Source organism: Opisthocomus hoazin, chromosome 7, assembly GCF_030867145.1.
Source record: "Opisthocomus hoazin isolate bOpiHoa1 chromosome 7, bOpiHoa1.hap1, whole genome shotgun sequence".
NCBI lineage: Eukaryota > Metazoa > Chordata > Aves > Opisthocomiformes > Opisthocomidae > Opisthocomus > Opisthocomus hoazin.
In genome coordinates, this window is record NC_134420.1 from 72,555,112 (window position 1) to 72,577,164 (window position 22,053).

Sequence of the window (22,053 nt, forward strand, 5' to 3'; positions counted from 1 at the left end):
AGGGCGGAGGGGGGCGGAGCGAGGGCGGCGAGGGGCCAGGGCGGCGGGGGCGGGGCCAGGGCGGCGGGGGCGGGGCCAGGGCGGCGGGGGCGGGGCCAGGGCGGTGTGGGGCGGGGCAGCTCCGCTTGGCGCGAAGGGCCCGTGATGGAGCCGGAGCGGCTGCGGGGCCGCCTGGGCTCTGCGTTCCGCCTGCGCGGGCTTCTGCTGCGGGCGTGAGTAGCAGCGCGGGGGTGGGGTGTCCCCTTCTCCTCCCTCCTTCGCGCCCACCTCCCGCTTTCGGGGCGCGCCCCGGGGTCTCGCTTGGCGGGATGCGGCCGAGGACGGGTCGGCACCCCCCGCCCCGGCGGTGCGGTAACGCCTTGCTCTCCTCTTCCTCGCCCCCGCAGCGAGGCCTTCCCCGTCCCGCACCCGAAGCCCCGTTGTTCTTGCCTGCCCTGCTGCTGCGGGGCCTCTTCCGTCCATCCCCACCTGTCACCCGGCCCACAGCACCCAGAGCTGCCCCGGGTCTGCCCCCGCCACCCTCCCTACTGCTGGGGGTGCCGGGGGCTGCCCTGGGGGTCCCTGGGGGTCCCTGGCCGCTCCAGGGTCTCTTGGCCGGGTTGTGCTCAGGAGTTCTGTGCGCAGCGTCGCTTGCGGGGAGGGACGGCGTGTCCGAAGGCGAAGGAGAACGTGTAGTCGTTGGAGGTCAGAAGGTCTGAGAAAAGTGACTTCTGCTTGCGGTGGAAGGTGTCGTGATGTAGAAGAGTGCCCGCGGCTCTGTCGCTTGTGTCTGTCAATATTCCGTTTTCTTCCTGGCGTGGATGGGATGTTGTTGTTTCGGACAATGTCCTGGTGGTTTCATTAGTGGGGAGTCCAAGTCTGAGGGTGACGGAGCCCTGGCCCAGGCTGCCCAGGGAGGCTGTGGAGTCTCCTTCTCTGGAGATATTCAAGACCCGCCTGGACGCGGTGCTGTGCAGCCTGCTGTGGGTGACCCTGCTTGGGCAGGGGGTTGGGCTGGGTGACCCACAGAGGTCCCTGCCAACCCCTGCCATGCTGTGATTCTGTGAAGTCCAGAGCTCCTGACCCCCGCGGTCAAGTGCCCAGAGATGTCCCGAAGTCAGGCTGTTAGCCGAAATGCCAGCGTAGGTTGGCCGACAGTTGACGTTAATAAGAAAATTGTCATCTGTAACTGCGAGACTGTAGTCTTCAGGGTGAGGGAGGAAGCGGGTTTCTGATTTTCATGCTATTTAAAATTAAAATAATTCCAATCTCAGAGATACCGGTAAACTGGAGCGGGTCCTGCAGGGCGCTGTTAAGGTGGTCAGGGGCTGGAGCTCGTGGTGTGTAATGGAAGCATCAAGAGCTGGGTTTGCTCAGTCTGGGGAAAAGAGGGTGAAGGTGATCCAGCTGCCTAATGGGGACGTAGCGAGAAGGAGCCAGTGCACAGAGGAGGGGTGAGAGGCAGCAAGCACAGATTGCAGCAGGAGAAATCCCACCTGCCCAGTTCCAGTCCACTCAGTTCAAGAGAGGCAATAAAAAAATGGAGACAATCTAGTGCAGGACCACCAAGATGATCAGCTCTGGAGCCCTCAGCACAGTACAGAGCTGGAGCTGTTGGAGCGGGGCCAGAGGAGGCTCCAGCAATGATGCAAGGGCTGGAACCCCTCTGCTGGGAGAAAAGGCTGGGAGAGCTGGGGCTGCTCAGCCTGGGGAAGAGAAGGCTGTGGGGAGACCTCAGAGCAGCCTGGCAGTACTTAAAGGGGGCTTATAAGAAAGATGGGGACAGGCTTTTTAGTAGGGCATGGAGTGATAGGACAAGGAGTAATAGCTTTAAACTAAGGGAGGGTAGATTCAGACTGGATATAAGGAAGAAATGTTTTGTGATGAGGGTGGTGAAACCCTGGCACAGGCTACCCAGAGAAGTGGTCGATGCCCCATCCCTGGAAACACTGAAGGCCGGGCTGGACGGGGCTCTGAGCAGCCTGATCCAGGTGAAGATGTCCCTGCTCACTGCAGGGAGGTTAGACTAGATGGGCTTGAAAGGTCCCTTCCAACCCAACCCATTCTATGATTAGAGGGCTGGAGAACTTGATGTGGAAAAAATGCCAAGGATTTGGGTTTATTTAGCCTCAAGGAGCGAAAGCTCAGGAAAATCTAATCCCTGTCTTCCTAAAAGGTAGTTATAGAGGAGATAGAGGTACTTTCTTCTCAAGGATGCACAGTAACAGGGCAAGAGGTAATGGGCACAAGCTTAATACAGAATCTTCACTGTCAGAACAATTAAACTTTGGGGTAGGTTGACTAGGGAAGTGGTGGAATCTCCCTCACTGGAAGTACTCAAGACCTGACTCGATGGGACCCTGGATAGTGTAATCTGAATCCCTGCTTTCAGTAGACAGTTGGACCAGATGATCTCCAGAGGTCACTTCTAACGTGGACTTTTCTGTAATCCTATGAAAAAGTCGTTCTCAAGGAAAGTAATTAAACACCAGGACTGGGGCTAACAGGTTGTGAGGTCTCCATCCTTGGGGGTGTTCAGAATTTGACTGACCAGCTCTGTGAGCAGTGTGACTGGCGTGTGCTGTTAGAGCAGAACGCTGGTCCAGGAGACCTTAGGGGTCCCTTCTGACACGCACCTTTCTGTGGCTGGAGAAAGGTGAGGTTCTCTGCGCCTCCTGCTTATCCTCCGCCTTTTCAATCCTGATGATTTTTTTTCTTTGACTTAAAATAGTGCAGTATTATGCGGTACTAACTATTTCTACTTCTTTAATCACAAGCTGTTTGGTGATTATGTGCACATCTGCCAAAATTGGCATAGTTTGTATAAACTGCATTGAATATTAATTGCTTTTTGAGCTGACTTTCTTCTCTGGAATTAGGGATGCTCTAAAGTATCTCACCGAAGCTCTTCAGTCCGTCAGTGAAGTAGAACTTGACAATGTAATTGAAAATGTCATCGATGCCGTTGAAAAACAGCCTTGTAAGTAAACAATTTCTTTTTCTTAAGCTTGCTAAGTTTATCTTGCGCTTATAACGTTATTTAGACGGAGACAGAGTTAATGGCAGCATATGCACTAAGGTGTCATGCTAGTCTACTGGATTGATCAAGATAAATGTATTTGCTGACATTTTGTTTTGTTAAATACTGAAGCTTGCAATGTCAGCAAAAGATAGTGTAATTTTGCCATTTAAAAGTTGGCAGCCTGGTACCTCCTGACTTTTCCAAGAGTAGTGAAATTTTTCAATGCCGGTTACTCAAAGCACCTAGCTGCCTTTGTGTGGACATCTTTGCATCTGAAACTGTCATTTTAAATATTAAAATAAACCAAAGACATAATGAGAAATGAATTAACTTGCTATTCAGTAGTCCAGGTCCAGAAAAGGGAAGGGTTAGGGTTGTTGACAGCTGCAATCTGAGGAGCCTGGCTGTGACTGCAGGAAGGGACCAGTTGCATTCCTTCCTGCAGAGATCACTGCCCTCACCTGCAAGAGGAGGCGGAGATGCAAGTGCGCCGGTGTAATGGTCCAGCTTATTAACTCGAACCAACTGTGGGTGGAGTTGAAGCATCACCTGAACGTTCTCCGAAGCAGCAAGGCAGATGCTGAGGCTCTGTTTTGCCACTCTGATCCCGTGATAGTAACACTGGGCAGAAGGTGCTGATAACGGTTGGGGCTGTAGCACTGGAGCAGCCGTAGCTGCTTGGCGTGTGAAAGTACATCAAATTCTAGAAATTACCAAGTCCAAAAGTGTGGTCCAGAAAACTGGAAAATCCCATAAAAACATGAGACGTTCAAAGAGCTGAGCTTCTGCTGGTGAAATTCTCACAACCCGTTTGTTTCAAAGCGTACCTGAAACTCCATTGTCGTGGCAGGAGGATTTTATCTGGGGACCGCCTCCTGCGTAACTGGGACAGTATGTCCTGAGGTGGGCAGACCCAGCGTCCCTGCTCCCGAGCGCTGTGAAAGCTGTGGGGTAGCAGCTCACAGCATACCTGACGCAGTCTGGCAGCACAAAACACAGGAGTGGGTAGCACCTTTCGTTAAGGACTTGTCACTGAGAGAGGTGGCACTGGCGCCTGACGTAGCTGCGTCTTTGCTGACCAGGGCTCGTGAGAACGAGGAAACTTGGGCTCACTTCCAGTTTTTGGCCGAGGAGATTAAAATCCATAGAAATGTGATCTAAAATAAATACTAGGCCTTGGATGAGTTCAGGAAACCTTCCCAGCCGATCGTATTTAAACTGAATTAAATCAGGGGTGGGCACATGTTTGCTTTGTAGTTTCACTAGAGCACAGGCTACAGAAGTTAATGGCTTTGTATTCGTACTCTCATCATGGGACAACAGATCATAGCTGGTCAAACAGGGAGTAAAAGCAGTCTGAAGAGCTGGTTCTGATCTAGAGTAAAGCCTGCTGGTACAAATTACCATCTCCACGTTTTTGAACAAGTTTGAGTCTGTGCAAGAAGCTCTAGGGCCAATGTGCTGCACACAGTCAGTGTACTCGCTGGCACCGGTCTTTGTCCAGGGCAGAACTGCTGCTGTAAAATCCCATGTTGCCCCACTAACGTCCGTGAGTTGTTTGAGGTTGGGGGTAGAGATGCAGTTCAGATGTGCTGGTCTCTCCTGTGATTCCTGCCAGCTCCCTTAGAGCCCCTTTTGCTCTGCTGTTCGTCACTGTCTTCCAGGAGTTGTGATTTGAAGTCCCATGCGCTGAGTAGGGAACTGAAGGGCACGTTTTCATGTGCAGGTTTCTGTTCCAGGAGCCTGGCAGTTAGGCTTGGAAATGCTGACCGAGTGCTTCTGTGACTCTGAATTGATTGGTCTTGGCTTTAAATTCAGTAAAACATTTGCTTTTAGAAATATTTTTAAATTTAAATTATCAGTTTAAATCCATGAAGACAACAACGTGCCTGTCTCCAGAATTGTGTTAAACTGTTTGACTACTTACTTCAGCAGCAATCTGTGTGATAATGTTCTGGAACAAAATTAACCTGCAGAATGTGAAAGCTCAGATCTAACACATTTGTAATATATTTGGCAGCTTTGCATAAACTATAATTGTCTTGTTCTCTGTGTTTAGTGAATTAATGGTGGGCACAGTATGTGTGTGGGTTATTTTTTCGCTAGAGATTTATTCTTCTGGAAAGAATATTAAGTGATCTGTTTGTAAAGAGAAAACAGCGCGTATCATTAGCTTGCTGAAAATATGCTTATTTGTGTAATATATTCCTCTGGGAAGACTGAACCATTTTTTGTGAAATATTTGAGATCTGTTTATTTTCTTACTGCTTTCCACGGGCTGCAGTTTTAATCCTTTGAAATTTTCTTTTTCAGTGTCATGTAATATGATTGAACAATCCACAGTGGAAGCAGCCGTCCAAGAGTGTAGCCAGGCATCAGATGAAACTATGTACGGTGACATTATTTTGTTATTTGGGGTTTACAGGAGCTGGTATGCATCCCTGTATATTTTCTTGGGAAATAAATGTCAGGCATTTTCTGCAGTGCTACACATGCAGTAATTGCTTCGTGCTTTTGTCTTCCCGGTACTGTCTTTGAAGGTTAGTAATGTTCCTTCTTAGAAAATTTGTTCTCGTGGATAGGCCTCCAGGGGATTCTAAATATAATGCTGACATTCTGGAATTAAAATGCTACGGTTACGTTACATGTGATACAAGCTGAATATTAACCAGTAAAATCTACCAGTGGTTACAATGCAGAGAGAACTTCGGTTCATTTCTTTATTTCCTTTTTCTCTAGTACAAAATTATCTAAGGCTGTTTTTGTGCCTCTCGTAAGATACTCCTTTTCTGAAAGCGCTTGGAAAAGCTTTTCTCCGTGGTGACTGGTTTTGCTTTTTTGTGTAGCAGGGCTGTTTTTTGAAAAAAAATTGATTTTCACCATCTGATAACCAAGCGGAGAGCAATTACTGCAGTTTCGGAGAACTTTGTTTGTGATTGCGATGAATGTGTTTCCTGTAGTGTTTACGTTGTGTATTGACATTGCATTGACATCGTAATGCAAAGGGTGAAAAGAAACGGTTCGCTGGGCGTGTCAGTCAGGTACTGGGATCCTGCAGTTTCTCTGTATGAAGCAAATCTGTTTTCTACTTTTCTCCTTGTCGTTGGAAGCTGGGTGATGCAGATTGTTTGAGGGTGACTTTTCTTTGTGTCGCTGTATATACTTGACGCATTTTTTTGCTCCAGAAGTGAAGAGAAATCTGTATGCACAGGTTCTCAGTACTGAGTCCTCAAGGGGAGAGCTCTGCAGATCACAGGGCCAGCCTGCACGACTCTCTCGAATGATGTTGCACAAAGCTTGAAGGCAAAGTTTTGTGAGAAATGCACTCTGAAGCCTAAGACATCAGTGTCTGATAGGCCATGGTGGTTGTCCTGTGCTTGTAAGCCTCAGTGAAAGTTCATGGGATAATTTTATCTACTCTGATGAATTTGATCCACTTTCAGTTAGAGGGAAGTGAGAGGCATCAGAGGAGAGAGCTGAACCCGTAAATGTAACACGATGTATAACTCGATTAATAGTCTGAGCAGTTGTACGTGTCCGTTGGTTAAACCCATTCAGATTAACCATGCCAAGGTTCTGTTGTCAAAAAGGGTAGCAGAGGATGGTAAGGGAAGGAGATGTATCCCTCTCTCAGTTCTAAATGAACTTCTGAAGAGTTTCCTTTTTTGAATTAAAAGATGCAGTGGTGTCCAATAGGTAGAGTGATGCAGGCAAAATGGTGATAACGCAGGGTGACAGTGAACGAAATGAATGTAATTTTGTTCAACATGTCTTGTCATCCACTTTAGATAATGTTGTAAATGTATTCTTATTTCAGAGAAAATGTTTTCAACATTATTGGAGCCTTCGATATTCCACGTTATATTTATAACTCAGAAGGAAAGAAGTTTCTACCGTAAGTGTTAAGTTTCAACCACTTCTTGTTTTAAGAAAAAATCCTCCCATTTCTATATAGTTAAAAGTCTGTTTTCTAATCTTTTCCTCCTGGGTCTGCTCATCTCAAGCTTGAGTGAGAAAGTGAGGTATTTTTGTTTCTTAGTCTCTAAAGAGCCAGTCAGACTCTAGGATACATGCTGGCTTATAAATAAATTGCCATTGGGTTTTCCTTAGTCCAGTAGGATGAAGCTGAAGTGGGGATCTGCGTCCCCTGTGGCAGTGTATTCTGTGCTGCCTCTGATGGTACTGGCTCCGAAACCTCGGTGTTTGTCACATAGGAAAATGTCCAGCCGTGTTCATGCCATCTAACAAATAAAAGGGACAGTGAGGCTAAGGACGTACATCGCTACCTGTAGTTTGTTTGAGGGTGTTTTTTTCACATTTGGCTGTTCAATGTCTTTTTTAATGAATTTGGTCTAGCTGTTGCATGTATTTATTTCTTAGGCTGTAGCTTGCAACTCTCTGAAGCCTTAAGGGATTTCTAAGGAGAGCTACAAAAGCTAAAAAAGAAAAATTAGAAGAACTGGTGATCCCCCAGGTTGGAGAAACGAAGAAGTAGTTGGAGAAATTGGTTGTAAATGTTTAGCTAGCTAAAGAATTCACCTTTAACAGCAAGCAGCCCAGACTGCGGAGCCAGAAAGAAAGAGGCCTTGAAGTGGTGTTAGCTGAGGGATGGAGAGCGATGTTCGTTACGAGGGCTTGCAGCGACTTTCATGTAACGTGCAACTCATTTTCTAGCTTTGGTCTGTGATTCTGCCGGTCCAGCAAAAGCAATCTGTGTGTTTGCAGCAGGAGTTGAATCCCAGGGCCGCTTTCTAGCTTTCCAGGCTGTCGGAAGCAGAGAACTCCATGAAGACAATCTGCTAACCAAGAGGAAGAAGATACTTTTGTTCATGGCCTCTTAAAAGGCATAACTACTTTTTTAAAAACTGACCTCTGCAGAGTCCCGTTCAGGTGGAGAGATAAATCTCAAGGCCTGTGAGTTAGAGGGAAATGAAATGCGTGCAGCCTTTAAAATGCAGAAACACAGGATCCCTAGCAGAAATCTGCCTCATTTGAGTAAATAAATTATGCAGTCGTGTTACAGCTTTTGCAGCCTCCTACAGCTTTTAGATCAAGAAGTTGTTTTTGTGTGTGGAATGTACCTGTTCTCGTCTTGATTGTGTTAAACTTCTTGCAGTCTGTCAATGACCAACTTGCCTGCACCAAATTTGTTTGGAACTGCCAGAGATAAAGCGGAGCTGTTTCGTGAACGCTACTCCATCTTACAGCAGGTCAGAAAAAGTTTTGCTTTGTTTAGCAAAATACACAAACGGGATGCTGTTTTTTATGTTCTTACATGTGCGACAATGTTTTTTGTTGAGGTGCTTTTGTGAGGTACGGTTTAAATAAAATTGGAATAAGTACAGGATCTGTACAAAGGTTTAGCAGTCTTCTCAGCTGTCACCATACAGCATGATGGATTCCTGTGTTTCTGCATTTTAGCATCATGTCATAAGAGGGGGTTGTCTATTTTTATGTGTCTGGCTTTTTTCCCTCCTGTAGTCTGGCTCAGAGCTGTGTTTGATTAGCGTGTCATTATGTGTAGCACTTGTTGAAATAATACAAACCCGAAGCCCCGGGAAGCTCTCATTCAGGCTCTCTTGAAGCATTGAAATTCACTTCTGGTTCAGTTCATTTGTTCGTTTTCCAGTTTCCAAACCGCGCAGTGAGAGCCAGCCACCCCTTGTCATCTCTTGGTGGCATGCACTTCTGGTCTTGTGTTGTGAGCACCTTCAGGACAGGATCCCCAACGTGACTTGCTCTGCACCACCGTGACCGTAGCTGCAGGCTGTGACAGGAGCAGCGGGTCGTGGCTCTGGACCAGGCTCAGCACTCGCTGTCCCGTTACCCCTCGGGGCAGGGTCACAACCCTGCTCTTTCCTTTCTTCCGCTCACCCGACAATTTGGGATCCAGCCCTGCTTGCTCCGTGCTGTGCTGATCAGACGATGTGGTGGTTGTTTTCCGTGTGTCGGCACTAACTGCAGCGGGCTGATCCACAGCACCGATCCTGCTCGGTGCTGGCGGGCCCTGCGCAGCCCGAGTTGTGCGCAGCCCTGGCCCGAAGCGTGAGCCGAGTGCCTGGGCACGGGCAGACCTGGAGCACAGGTTTTCCTCCGTGCCACCCCATGGGCAGCGGGCAGGCACCCAGCCGAACGGTGTGAGCTGCTCGGCCTTCGGACCGCGTCGTGGTTGCGTGCACACGGTCCGATACCCCAGGGCAGCAACAGCTCTCTGTCTGCCAGGGGATTTGTTGCCCCTAGGAGCACATGTCCTGCAGTTCTACCCTGGGAGGCCCCATCTGCAGTGCTGTGTCCAGTTCTGGGCTCCCCAGTTCAAGAAAGATGAGGAGCTACTGGAGAGAGTCCAGCGGAGGGCTACGAGGATGAGGAGGGGACTGGAGCATCTCTCCTACGAGGAGAGGCTGAGGGAGCTGGGCTTGTTCAGCCTGGAGAAGAGAAGGCTGAGAGGGGACCTTAGAAATGCTTATAAATATCTGCAGGGTGGGTGTCAGGAGGACGGGGCCAGACTCTTTCCAGTGGTGCCCAGCGACAGGACAAGGGGCAACGGGCACAAACTGAAGCAGAGGAAGCTCCAGCTGAAGATGAGGAAGAACTTCTTCCCTATGAGGGTGACGGAGCCCTGGCCCAGGCTGCCCAGAGGGGCTGTGGAGTCTCCTTCTCTGGAGATGTTCAAGACCTGCCTGTATGTGGTCCTCTGCAGCCTACTGTAGGTGACCCTGCTTCGGCAGGGGGTTGGGCTGGGTGACCCACAGAGGTCCCTGCCAACCCCGACCATTCTGTGATTCTGTAACCGTTGGCTGAAGAAGCTTTAGTCCATACAGACAGTGATCAGGATTAGTGAAACCTCCTGGACGTGGCTCTCTCACATGGAACAGCAGCAGGAGGTGTCCGTAGGGTATATCCCGACGCCTCCCTTTCCTACAGACTGTGTTGTGCTGTTGCACCTCTTTGCCTCATGCTTTCACGTAGACTCCCTTGCACAGGTTTTGTGTTTGGTTGTTGTGTGTACGCCTTTCCGACCTCCAGAAAAGTGAAGGTTCAGGCCACCGTGTGGGTGAGGGCTGCTGATGTGGGTTACTGGGTGTGTTACGTGGGCTGGTAGCGATGGGTTGGGTCCAAGGGGAGGCTTTCAGACCGCATGGAAACCAGTGAAAGAAGGGAAAATTTCTACGGTACGTTTTCTTCAAGCTCTCTGCAGTTTATCTCTTAGTGTAGCTTGTGCCTGTTGCTAAAAAAAAAAAAAAAAGCTTCCTTTTAATAGGCTCTGCCCTGAAGAGATAACCTGCTCTTTTCTACATAGTTAGCATTTGATACAGTTCACCTTCCCTTGCTCTCTCACTCCTTCCAGGTACTTAGAAATAGCTGCTTTTAAAGGCGTTGCATATTTGCTGTTACTTTTTGGGTTTAGTTTTATTGTCCAGTATTATCGATCATCTATTTCTTAGAAGCAAATTCTTGTCACAAGAACTGATTATGCTCAACAAATCAAGCGTTGCTGGATAAAATAGAGTAAGAGAACTTTAAAAAGTATTTTCTGTAGTGGTTGTAATGAACTGGCTTTTTGACAGTGCTCATTTATTCTTAAACTGTATTACTTCAATTTTGGTTTCTGCAGAGGACGCATAGACATGAGTTGTTTACTCCTTCAGCAGTTGTTGTTCATCCTGATGACAGTAGGAGCAAATTCCAGGTAAAAAACCTGTTTTTTTGTCTTGCAAAGGGATCTGCACTTGTGTTACGCTTTAATGCAGTCATAGTTCTCCAGTGACATCTTAATTTTACATCCCATGGCTAATCAATGGAAATGAGTTCTTTTTGATCATTTTTAGCCCGTGTGTCAAAAATGCAGTTGTTTGGCTCAGATCAGTGTGCTGACCAAGCCGCTCAAAAGCAGCTGTGAAGTGCAAGAGAAACGTGGCTTCCTGAGATGGAAGGGCATTAGCTGTTCAGCTTCTTACACTTCCCTCTGCTTGGGGATATTTTTCCTGCTTCTTTCTTTCATAAGCACTAAATTCACAGACTTACAATTGAAGAAGGTCATAACTTTAGTCTGTTCTGCTCCCATCTCAGCTTTCTCGTATTAAATGCTCTCCCTATATTACATGGTTGTTAAGTATTTTTAAAAAAAAGATGAACGTGTGTGTGTGTGAGACTGGGTACCAAACAGCAGCTTTTGCTTTGCTTGATTTCCCTGTTTCTCCTTGTTCCGAGCGTGCTGTCACGTAGAAAAAAGCAGCTGAGCTTAGCCGAGTCGAGCCTGCGTCTCCATCCAGGCTTTGCAGGCATCTTTCTCCCTCTGCTGCTTCCTAACCCCCTGTCAGCGGTGGCAAATGCGTTGCTTGTGCTGGTGTTGTAGGAGGATTGCCTCTCTCGCCTGCAGCTTGACAGACCAAAATAAGTTTGTCCAGAAGCCGCAGACAGCGTGCCGTGCGATGTCACCTGCATTACTCTGGAGCATTCGATGTCATCCATCCGAGGTTCCTCCATTAAAGTCGTTAGTGTTGCTGTATGGCTGCCGGCTGGCCCTGTAGTTCAGATTGGATCCTGCTGAGGATCCAGTTACTACAGTTGACAAGAGTGGAAATTACCACTTGTTCTTTTCAGTTTTAATCCAGTTGTAAGCCAAATATCACAATAAATATTTACTTGCTAAGCAGTTCTTCGTGCTAACAGCCGTTATTGGAAATCTTCTCCAAAACTGTGCTGCGTTTGACATGCAGAAACATCTCCCTGATTTTTCTGATGAGCCTGTATTCTCTCATAGCTCGTTTGTGTATTTGCATAAGAGCACATGCTGTGTGGTGCTTTGGCTTGTTTGCTGAAGAACGGATACATGGAGAGTTTGATTTAATTCTTATTTGACTCTGGTTCTAGCTTAAAACTATAGAAACTCTACTGGGCAATACAGCTAAAGTGGGAGAAGTGATTGTGCTCGGGATGATAACTCAGCTCAAGGAGGTAGGTTGCTTTTTATTGTGGAGTGTCTAGGTCACAATTCATTCAGTTTTATAATATATTAGAAAATGAGAAGGCTTAAATACCCTACTACTTCATCTTGTCATAGAAGTCAGTGGCAGAACTCCCATCCATGTCAGTGGTGCAAGATCCATTCTCTGAGAAGGGACTTTTCCACAAGCAGTTGTTGCTAGTGTGTGAGGGAAAAAGTCTTTTTCTTCTCACTACAGAATTTTGTAGTGCTTTATGTCAGCAACCAGAACCAGTTACGCTTTCTAGGCATGCCCCTTCTTGAGCTGCTGGAGCTTCCAGTGACCGTGTTTGGGCTTGCCATTGCATCGGGCTGTGGTTGTAGGGGAGGGGGGCCCAGCAATCCGCACCGCAGCAGCGCAGAGGGGAGCTGCGAAGATACACTTACTATAAACGACGTTGTTTTCAGTTCTGCCACTGTGTACGAAGCTTACAATATTAAAACCTTCTAAATTATTTCTAGATGCTGACTGATAGACGCTTCTGATCGAAGCATTTATGTGTTTGGGTGTATTTTGCTTTATTAATCCATCCTGTTTTTTAGGGGAAGTTTTTCCTAGAAGACCCTACAGGAGTTGTCCAGCTAGACCTTAGTAAAGCCATATCCTTTTTCTGTGATGTGAGAGTTGAAGAAACTTCCTGTAGACCTGGAGAATTTTAAATTGAATAATGAATCAATACTGACCATTAAAAATTACGTACTGAGAATAGCAGCTCTGTCATTTTCCTCCTTTTCAGATTACTTGGTCGCAGTTCAGTGCCCTTCCACAGAGACTGTTAGGACAAAGGTAGCATTCCTCCTGGTGGAAGCAGAGCTTGTTCCTGTCTGTGGGCTGTTTCTGAGCTTGCCCGCTCCGCTGCCAGGCGATTGCCTAGCTCTTAAGGCAGCCTATGAACTCTCAGTACTGTCCAAATGTATGACACCAGCTGGAAAGCAAACTCTGGCTAAAGAACTAGTTTAAGAGTCCTGATCTAAGAAAAATCTATTTCTTAACCTTTCTGCACCAGTTCCACAGCGGTTTATATACTGAATCATGCTTTGTTTTGGCAGAAGGTAAAGCAGACTGTTTTTCTTAGCTTGTAAGAAGTTATTCTGTTAAAGGCTGTTGCTGCAGTTACATGTCTGCCAGCTGTGGCTGAACAGACAAGTCTCGTGTGGGTCAGGCATGACCATAAACTGAATTTGTGACTGAGATTTTTGGCTATAAGCCTTTCCTGTTACCTTGTGGGCTCTGGAGGTAGAGAAGAGAGCTCTGTGAAGTCTGTGGTTTTCAGCGATGTTGGTGGGGTGTGAGCATCTGTAGCAGCTTTGAGGATTGGCCTTTGTTAGCCTGGCTCCAACACGCTCGGAGGAGATATGACTAAGTTAGGAAGACAGACTGGAATAATGAAACAGCATGATTCTGAAAATGCTGCTGTCTGTTGGCAAAGCTTTGGTCCTTCAGAAGCTTTGGTGAGTCTTCTCGTTAAGATGATGTAAGGGCTTGCATTTTTGGAGCCTTGCACATGTTCTAGCAAAATTATGGTCATTTCTGTTGGTAAGCTATTACTCTGTGTGATACACATAATCACAGTCTATTTTCTAATAATGTATTTCATGTTTAAAATTGTAAAATAGACTAAATAGAAGTCAAGAGCAAGAATGACAGCGGGGACGAGTATCACCCTGTTACTTGTGTTCCTCCAAGAGGTGGGACGGTTCTCGAGGAAGAGTGCGGTTTGATGGGGACTCTCCTGGGGCAGGGCCAGCAAAAACGATTCCTGTTCCCCCACATTCTTACTCGCTTGGGTTGAGAAGGTTGTTTATGTGGCTGTGCAGCAAATCCATTCAAAGAAGTGTCTGGGGAAATAAAAATAATCGGTTTCTTGCTCAGCCTGTTTTTCAGCCAGATTGGTCCCTGGTCTTGGTTCACTGCTAACCAGCACAGGGACCGGTGCTGTCACAAGTGGGGGACTGATGGAGGCTGGGTCTAGCTATGCGGCACAGCTGCCAACTGTCTGACTAATGTCTGGGACGTGATGTTGTTAGAAAAACTAAAGGCTGTTTTGTTGTTCAAAAATCTCTTTAGGTTGGTATGAAGATGAAGTTTTTCATGTGAACGCTTTTGGATTTCCGCCTACTGAGCCTTCTGCTACCACTAGGTATAAAACTGACTTTTGGCAGCCTCACCCCATGTTTTGTTATGGGTTTCTTAGTAAGCGCAGCATTATTTTACCATTTCTGTGACATTATTCTGTTCTCCCCCTTCCCCAAATGCTTCAAAATAAATACAGTTTTAAGGAAGCAATTCTAGGACTTGCTGGTCTCCTTGCACCAGTACTGAAGTCTGTAATGTTAGCAGAAAAACGCTTCCAAAGGCCACTGGGTTCTGCATAGAGTAACAGCTAGGATCTGAGCCTTTCTCAATTGCAAAACTAGGTAACTATTGTGTAAGAATAACAAATTCCTTGTTGCTCAAGGAATGAATAGGGGAGACAACCGAGGATAAATATTTCCCTGAGATGATCTGTTGAGTTATGGCAGGGCAGTGCCCCTGCTTTATATCCAGGTGACTGCTGTTTCTCTTCCGTGGTTTCTCCATGAAGTACTAGATGATTATTGATAACATCTGAGCTACTTAATAATAATAATAATAATAATAGGCTTAAGTGAGTCATAATCAATACTAGTGACTATTTGGGAAGAAAACAGAACTGACTTGAATATTTTCATGATGTAGAGCCTTCTATGGGAATGTAAACTTCTTTGGAGGGCCTTCTTCAGTTTCAGTAAAGGCTTCTGCAAAACTAAAGCAGCTGGAGGATGAAAATGAAGATGCCATGTTTGTATTTCTTTCGGATGTATGGCTGGACCAAGCAGAGGTACTGGAAAAGCTTCACACAATGTTTTCGGGTAGGTGAGAGCTGCTTTGACCCGGAGCCTTGTTCCAGAGAATTTTTACCATTTTCCATAGTCCTTAGCAGCGTTGATGGGTGGAGCTGACACGTGTGGCAAGGCAGTCTGATTGCTCGCTAGTCCTTGGTCCTCCGCTGTGTCCCCTCCCTGGCGTGGGCTGGGATGTCTGACCCCGTGGTGAGCTAATTCAGGGAACACCCCAGCAGAAAACTAATTGCCTTTGTTGGAGAATTAGTTTTATGGTGGTTTAGCTTTGTGAACTCTTCATCATGCGGTCACTGATGTGGGCGTCCCTGTCCGGGCAGGGGGAGCTGGACGGTGGACTGTTCTTTCTAGGGTCTGCTCAGTGTTAGGCCAACTTTACGGTCAAACCGCGATCTATTTGCATTTCATCGTTGCTATTACATATCTTTTGGATCTTTCGCTAACAACAGTTTTAAAAATTGGATTGTATTGTATTTTTGCAAGCTGATACTTCCATTTCATAAATCCCTTAGTACTAATGTTGTTTTGGACAGTAGCCGTTTTGTGTGCTGTGACAAGAGTGTTGCCCTTGCTCATGAGAGTTCTTCCTAGGCTTAGTTTAAAGAAAACTTCTTACTTCATTGGAGATCAGCAGTCACTTGAATGCTTTCTGGTTGCTACCAATGGAAAAATGTCAGCTACTCTGAAGATATGAACTGTTTCTTCCATGCATCATTGCATTAGTAATGCTGACAACATTTGGACAGCAAGCATGGGCGAAATCTGTGAATTGGCTTCTTTGTATTCCAGAGCAGTTTTGGAACAGCTTGTCCTGTCTGTCTTAAGTAGAATGAAAGTGTGAGAGGATGGCTGCTTTAAAAATAAGCGACATGAAATTAAGGGTGGGAAACTGCTACTTGCTTAAAGAAAATTGGACAGAAATTACCACGCTCGTCCAGAAATTACGAAACCAGTCCACCGTCTTGATCGAAGTTGGCAAGATCCTTGTAGCAAACTGAGCTTGACCTAAGAGTGCATATGCAGGAGTAACGAAGGGACTGCGGTCAGTAAGGTTAATGTGCTGAGCCCAGCTGGCAAAGACGCACACATTGCATTTACTATTTTGAGACTTATTTTTAATGGGCAAGTAATAAGCTTCATAATTATAAACTAAAAATAATAGCTGAGTGGAATAGCAACGAAAAAACATTGATGAGCCATTTCTCTGGTATAAACAATTCTGTCCTATTAACCAGCTGGATGAAAAATAGTGAAATAAATCCAAGTCTGGTACTGCATGTCAGGAAAATGGAGAGGAACCTGGAGCATGAGGTGAATCCCTGAGTAGATGTTTTCATTTTTCTTTTAGGGATGGGAATTGGATTTCTTTTTTCACTCTTTGCTATAAAGCGTGTGTTTCTGGGTGATTAGTGATGTTGTGAGGATTCATCAGATTCTTGAAATGCTCAGGCAATTCCAGCTACTGTTGCTTTATAACTCCAAAGAGTGAATTAAGTGTTGGTAGAGCCCTTGAATTGGAATGACGCATGGACGTTAACAGTAATCGATTGCTATCTACTCGCTATTTTTCTCTTTAAAGAAAGAGTGCATTTTTAAATTGTATTATTTATTATAATTGTACTATGTGTAATTATATGACTGGGTCAGTAGTTAGTTGGATACACGCAAACAATGTTGTTGGAACTGGGCCTGTAGATAACAGAGGGCTCCCTTGGCGTGACGTTCGTACATTGCCATCGTCCTTTTTAAGCTAACAGGAGCCTGCATCAAGAGAATAGTTCAGGTGTATTAACAGCAGCAGAGCTGGAAGCACTGTTTCAGTTTCTGCCTCTCACGGAATGGACTGGAGGCTGGGTGATGACAGATGCTGAAGGGAATGGATGTTATACTCACAGAGACTCTGTTTTCCCAGGTTATTCTTCTGCACCTCCAACCTGCTTTTTCTTTTGTGGAAATTTTTCATCTGCACCGTATGGAAAAAATCAGATTCAGTCACTGAAAGGTGGGGAAGTCTTTGTATACAGTTGAGCATGTACATTAAATTAAAATAATGATGGCGAAACAACTTAGGAGAGCAGAAAAGAAACCCTTATTTTCTAAGTGACACATTTTTTAATGTACTGAAGTATGGGGGTGATTCATATAGTGTGTGTTTATTGTCCAACCGGGTGTTGTATCACAGATTTCTTTTTCCTGACTCTAGGTTCTTTGAAGGCTCTGGCAGATATTATATGTGAATATCCCAGCATTCATAAAAGGTACACAGCAAAGTGCTATGAAAAGGGAAATTTGTTTATTTTGTGAAAACTTTGCTTTAATTACTTTAATAAGCTAACAGACACCGTGTTTTCTCATTCTTACGGGCCAGCTATGATCAGATAGCAAGCTGGTCTTGTAACAGGCCTTTAAGTTTGCTTTGGGAGCGACATAAGTTCTGGGTTTTAGATAAAGCAGCTTGGTCATGGAAGCTGCTATTGAGTGAGCAAAGGTGAAACTGCCTCTCCCTGGAACATTTTCCACATGGATTAAACATGGCCCTTGATTCCTCAAAAGCGCTGTTTGGGTGAGCCCTTTTCCCTGGAATTCCCTTGATACCAGCAGGGCTCTGCCCGCGCAGTGCTGCTTTATAAACTGATGCCGAAGTCTTGATGCTGCTATGAGCACCTAGAGCTTTCTGTACCAGCCCTGGAAGATGTGAGCTGACACACTGACTGCTGCCTGCGTGGAGCCATCTCATTTCTGTCCCTGCCGTCCTTGCACACACGGTTCTCCACGGCCGCTGGTTTGAGAACTAACCAAAGCGACACAGTCCTGCAGAGGAATCTTTTATTTAGCCCGTGCTGTGTCCCTGCTCTTGAGCTCTGTGTGAGCTGTAAGCGAGCGCATCTCCCGTACCCATCCTCTGTCCGGTGTCCCGGCGGAGCTCTCCTGGTGTGCCGCTGCCGCATTATCTGGGGTCCCTTTTTGGGATCCTGGAGCCCATCACCACCGAGTCCTGAGCCAGGCTGTGCACCAGGTCTGTCTCCCTGCCCACAGCCAGCACCCCTTCCACCGTGAGCAGTTTTTAGGGTTTCTTCCACTTCCCCAAGGAGTGGATGTGTGTCTTCTGCCTTAGCTGTGGTTTCTGTGGTTCTTGGGGCCAGGAAGAGCTGTCACCTCTGCCCCCAGAACACGTCATTTGCGTGCATCTGTGCAGTAACGGCGCTGTATAACCAATACTCCTAGGAGCATTTTGTAGAAAAGTGATGTGTTGAATTTTTTTGCAGTAGTCGATTTGTGTTTGTTCCTGGCCCTGAAGACCCTGGTCCTGGTTCTATTTTACCAAGGTCAGTTTGCTTCACTTTTTCAAATTTTGGAATATTGAGTTAAAAAGTTAATGAAGGTAACCTGCTGCTGTAGGTGACCCTGCTTCAGCAGGAGGGTTGGACTAGATGACCCACAGAGGTCCCTTCCAACCCCTACCATTCTGTGATTCTGTGATTCTGTAAGAATTTTAGTTGATACATCTGTTGCTATTTGTTTTAGACCTCCCCTGGCTGAAAATATTACTGAGGAATTCAGACAGCTGGTGCCATTTTCAGTTTTCACCACAAATCCTTGCAGGTGACAGTGTAACTTACTGCTATTTTAATTTTGTTTTCTTTTTTTACTGAATGACTAATTTACGTGCAGATGTAATTTTCAAAAATTACAAATTTTGGAAAAATGGGTTCTAAATTTCTCAGATTATTAGAATTCCTCACTTGCATTAATTGTAACTAGTTTTAAGTACATTAAGACATAAATTAGTGATGAAAGGAAGTAGTGCTGAAAGCTTGATAGCGAGTATAAAAATCCTACTCAAAAGCATGACGTTTTTTCTGAATCTGGAGGGAATGAAGGGAAGATGGGAAAGTATTATTTTAATTTAAATATGCTTTTTCATTTTGCTGTATTAGAGGGAGATCAACTGTATAATGCAGCTCCATGTCTTTTAGTTTCATCTCAGTTTATTTAATTTCATTAATGTTTTCCATTTAGGATTCAATATTGCACCCAAGAAATAATTATCTTTCGTGAAGATTTGGTAAACAAAATGTGCAGAAACTGTGTCCGCTTCCCTAGCAGCAACATGGACATTCCCAACCATGTGAGTGAGCTCTTCTTGCTAACATCTCCTTGGCTTTTCCTTTAATCAGCAGGTCTGCATGTAGGGTGCTCTGACCGGTGTTCACACAATCCGTTACAAGAGTAACCGAGAGGGACTGTAAGAAGGATCTGTGCATTTAGTATTATTACTTTCATTTACGTCTTGAGAGTAAAATAACTTAAACCGTGATGCTGACTGATGGCACTGAGTCCTCCTGACCGCCCCACTGCAGGTGCCCTTGAACGCAGAGCTTTGTAGCCGCTGACTCTTGGTTTATGCACACCAGCAATGAATGTCGCACCAAGAAACATGGATTCCTAAAGGCGACGTTTAATACGAATTCCCTTTTTTTGAAGATTGGGTCAATTAACCGGTGACATTTGCAGTAAAGCAGCATGTCCCTTTTCCAAAAGGTCACCTATTTCTTGTGCCTTTTCACTTGAAATCTTAATCCTGCTTTTGAGACATCGCCACGGCACTCGGAGTTATGGTTCTACTTAATGAATGCACAGCGGGAGTTGATGGGACCTACTGATAGAATTGAATGAGAATGATCCAGGCAGTACTGGCTCATTGCAGTGATGGATGGAGTCTATTTATTTTATAGGGGTTTGTTTACTTATTTGTTTGACTCAGAAACTTCTTTCAGCTCTTTCTGCCTTCCACCCGTCATGGCAGCGCTCAGTTTCATTGTGAACACGGGGAAGCCATCGTGGACACTGATGCACCTTGGTTTTGGCGTGCACGTTTGCATACGTGTGTGTATATGCTGCAAGCTGTCGCTTCCCTGTGCTCATACAGGGCTTTCTCATGCGTGGAAAGGAAGGAATCGTGAAGGAAATGTAGAATTATGTATTGCAACGCTTTCCGCAGATAAGAGCGTTGGGTTGTTTTTGCATACTTCAGTTTGTCTCTGCCTTCTCTGCCTGTCAGTAGTTTTTTTAATTCAGCCATCAGTTTAAAAAGGTGAATGAGAGAGGGAAATTTTGTTACTAAAATTAGATTGAATTATTAGTGTCTTTAGGCCTCGTACAGTATTAGTGGAATAACTGAGCCTGTGCTTGGTACATCGTTTTCTTCCAACAGCAGACCCTTTCACCAAGCCGCTGTAGTGATTTTGGCCCTTTGGGGAAAGTGGAGCCGAACGGCAGCTACATGGTTGATTAAAGATAATAAAAGCTTCCAAGGGGCTTGAGGAGAGAGTTTCAGGAACCAAAATACCCTGGCTGGAATTTGCCAGATGGAAAAGGGAATTTCAGGGGGCAGCTGGTGTCTGGAGCAGAGCAACTCCCAGAACAGCCAAGGGAATCGAAATAATTTGGGAATCAAATTATTTCCTCCATTCAGGGAAAAGACTATGTTGAAGGTGGGTCTTGTGGGTAACTGGCACTGCGAGGAAAGGCATGAGGGGAAAAAAAAACACCACAAAATGAAAATTCTGGCAATGGTGGTACATCCTGGGTTGGAGGAACAGGGAAGCAGATTCTCTGTTGGAGAGTCTGATCGATGATGTAGTTCTGACATCTTCAAATATTGGCTGATATGTTTAGAAAGGACATTGTGGATTAAAAACACAACAAACAAAACAACAGCTGACTCTTGTTTTTACTGGAGAAGTCATTAATAATCTGAGGGCATGAGATACACAAAAAACATTTCCAGGTCCAAAGCTTCTTTATTAACAGGGCGTTAGCATCTACAGGAATGAATTTGACTTGCAGAAAATGGCTCAAACTATTTATGTTTGTCTTGCAGTTTGTAAAGACTATATTATCACAAGGACACCTGACGCCGCTTCCGCTGTACGTCAGCCCTGTGTACTGGGCCTACGACTACTCCCTGAGGGTATATCCTGTGCCAGACATGCTCGTCATTGCAGACAAATACGACCCGTTCACTGTCACCAACACTGACTGTCTGTGCATAAATCCCGTAAGATTTCCTTTGGCTTTACCAGAATAAGAAGGGGGTGCAGTCACATCCAAGTGTGTCTCTTACGATTTGTACAGTATTTTACTTACACAGCTGCGGTGTACACATTTTTCTTTACAGGGTTCATTTCCAAGAAGTGGGTTTTCGTTCAAGGTATTCTACCCCTCCAACAAGACAGTTGAAGACAGGTAAATATATTCAGTTTCTCGTTTAAAAGGACGTATCTTTCTTACCTGCTGACTTTCTAATTATCAGGAGGAACACAGAAAATTCATTATATAAACAGAGTGAGTGTTCTGGCGGTTTAACATAGACTTACGCTTCATACTTAGGCAATGTAAGAAATTCGAAAGCCTATAACTAAAATAATAAATTTAGAAATTATGGTCAAATAACAATGATGAGGAGCATGATCCAAAAGTAAAAGGAAAGATAGACTGTACTATATGATTTTCAATAATTGAGACCCAATTGGGAAACAGATTTGTTTCTGGAGATGAGGCTTGTTACGTAGGTTAATTACACTTGGGAACAATTCTTGATTCCTTTTGTGATCATCATCAAGCCCAGAAGCCACTTTAATGCTTTGATTTCATGTATTTTAAATCTGTACTTACTCATTCCAACCGTGATCTTCCAATGACTGGGAAAAAAGCCCAGCTGCAACACCAGAAAGTATCGAAAAGTAGCAAAGGGCTTACAACAGTGGTGAAAATTTGAGTGTTTGAAATAACGATAGTGGAACCCGATGGGAAAATTGCAAACTTAGCTCGTCTGGTGCGGTGTTTTTGTCAAACGAGGGGACATAACGCGCCCATGCTCCCGAGGGAATCGCTAACGGATCAACTCGTGTCACCTCCACTTGAACATAGCAAATATCACACCGTGAGATGCTTTGGGTCTTGAAATAGTTTCAAACATGATCAAGTCTTTCGTAAATCAAGAAATAGTATTGTGAACTGTCTTTTAAAAAACCCTAAGTGGTGTTTGTGTTTGGTGTTTTCAGCAAGCTGCAGGGTCTCTGAATTTCTGCGAGACTGCAACAAGGGAGCGAGCCTTTGTAGAGCCGGCTGTCGCGCTGCTTTTAGGTGGATTGGTTTTGTGACTGGTTTACAGACTCTTTAT

The 22,053-nt window shown here is 45.4% G+C and overlaps 1 protein-coding gene across 2 annotated transcripts; it reads left to right on the plus strand.

The window, feature by feature from the left end:
• Positions 1 to 136: 136 nt before the first annotated feature.
• On the plus strand, positions 137 to 22,018 carry POLE2 (DNA polymerase epsilon 2, accessory subunit). 2 transcript variants are annotated; one of them, XM_075427288.1, is made up of 19 exons: positions 137 to 212; positions 2,859 to 2,959; positions 5,315 to 5,390; positions 6,819 to 6,896; positions 8,118 to 8,211; positions 10,617 to 10,691; positions 11,876 to 11,959; positions 12,531 to 12,586; positions 12,991 to 13,040; positions 14,056 to 14,128; positions 14,707 to 14,879; positions 16,780 to 16,869; positions 17,071 to 17,125; positions 18,134 to 18,193; positions 18,393 to 18,470; positions 18,888 to 18,996; positions 20,752 to 20,928; positions 21,049 to 21,116; positions 21,935 to 22,018. In XM_075427288.1, exons 1-19 carry the CDS (start codon positions 145 to 147, stop codon positions 21,951 to 21,953), a joined length of 1,584 nt encoding a protein of 527 aa, XP_075283403.1. In that variant the 5' UTR covers positions 137 to 144; the 3' UTR covers positions 21,954 to 22,018. The 2 variants fall into 2 exon arrangements, with proteins under 2 accessions (XP_075283403.1, XP_075283404.1); XM_075427289.1 differs by lacking the exon at positions 2,859 to 2,959 and having other exon boundaries at positions 151 to 212.
• Positions 22,019 to 22,053: the final 35 nt, after the last annotated feature.

What these genes read in the sequence shown, in the direction of transcription:
- POLE2 (XM_075427288.1), top strand. Translation starts at nt 145, where the DNA reads ATGGAGCCGGAGCGGCTGCGGGGCCGCCTGGGCTCTGCGTTCCGCCTG. An exon ending in TGATAACTCAGCTCAAGGAG is followed by an intron (nt 11,960 to 12,530) that starts GTAGGTTGCTTT and finishes CCTGTTTTTTAG; the next exon opens with GGGAAGTTTTTCCTAGAAGA. An exon ending in ATGCTTTGTTTTGGCAGAAG is followed by an intron (nt 13,041 to 14,055) that starts GTAAAGCAGACT and finishes AAATCTCTTTAG; the next exon opens with GTTGGTATGAAGATGAAGTT.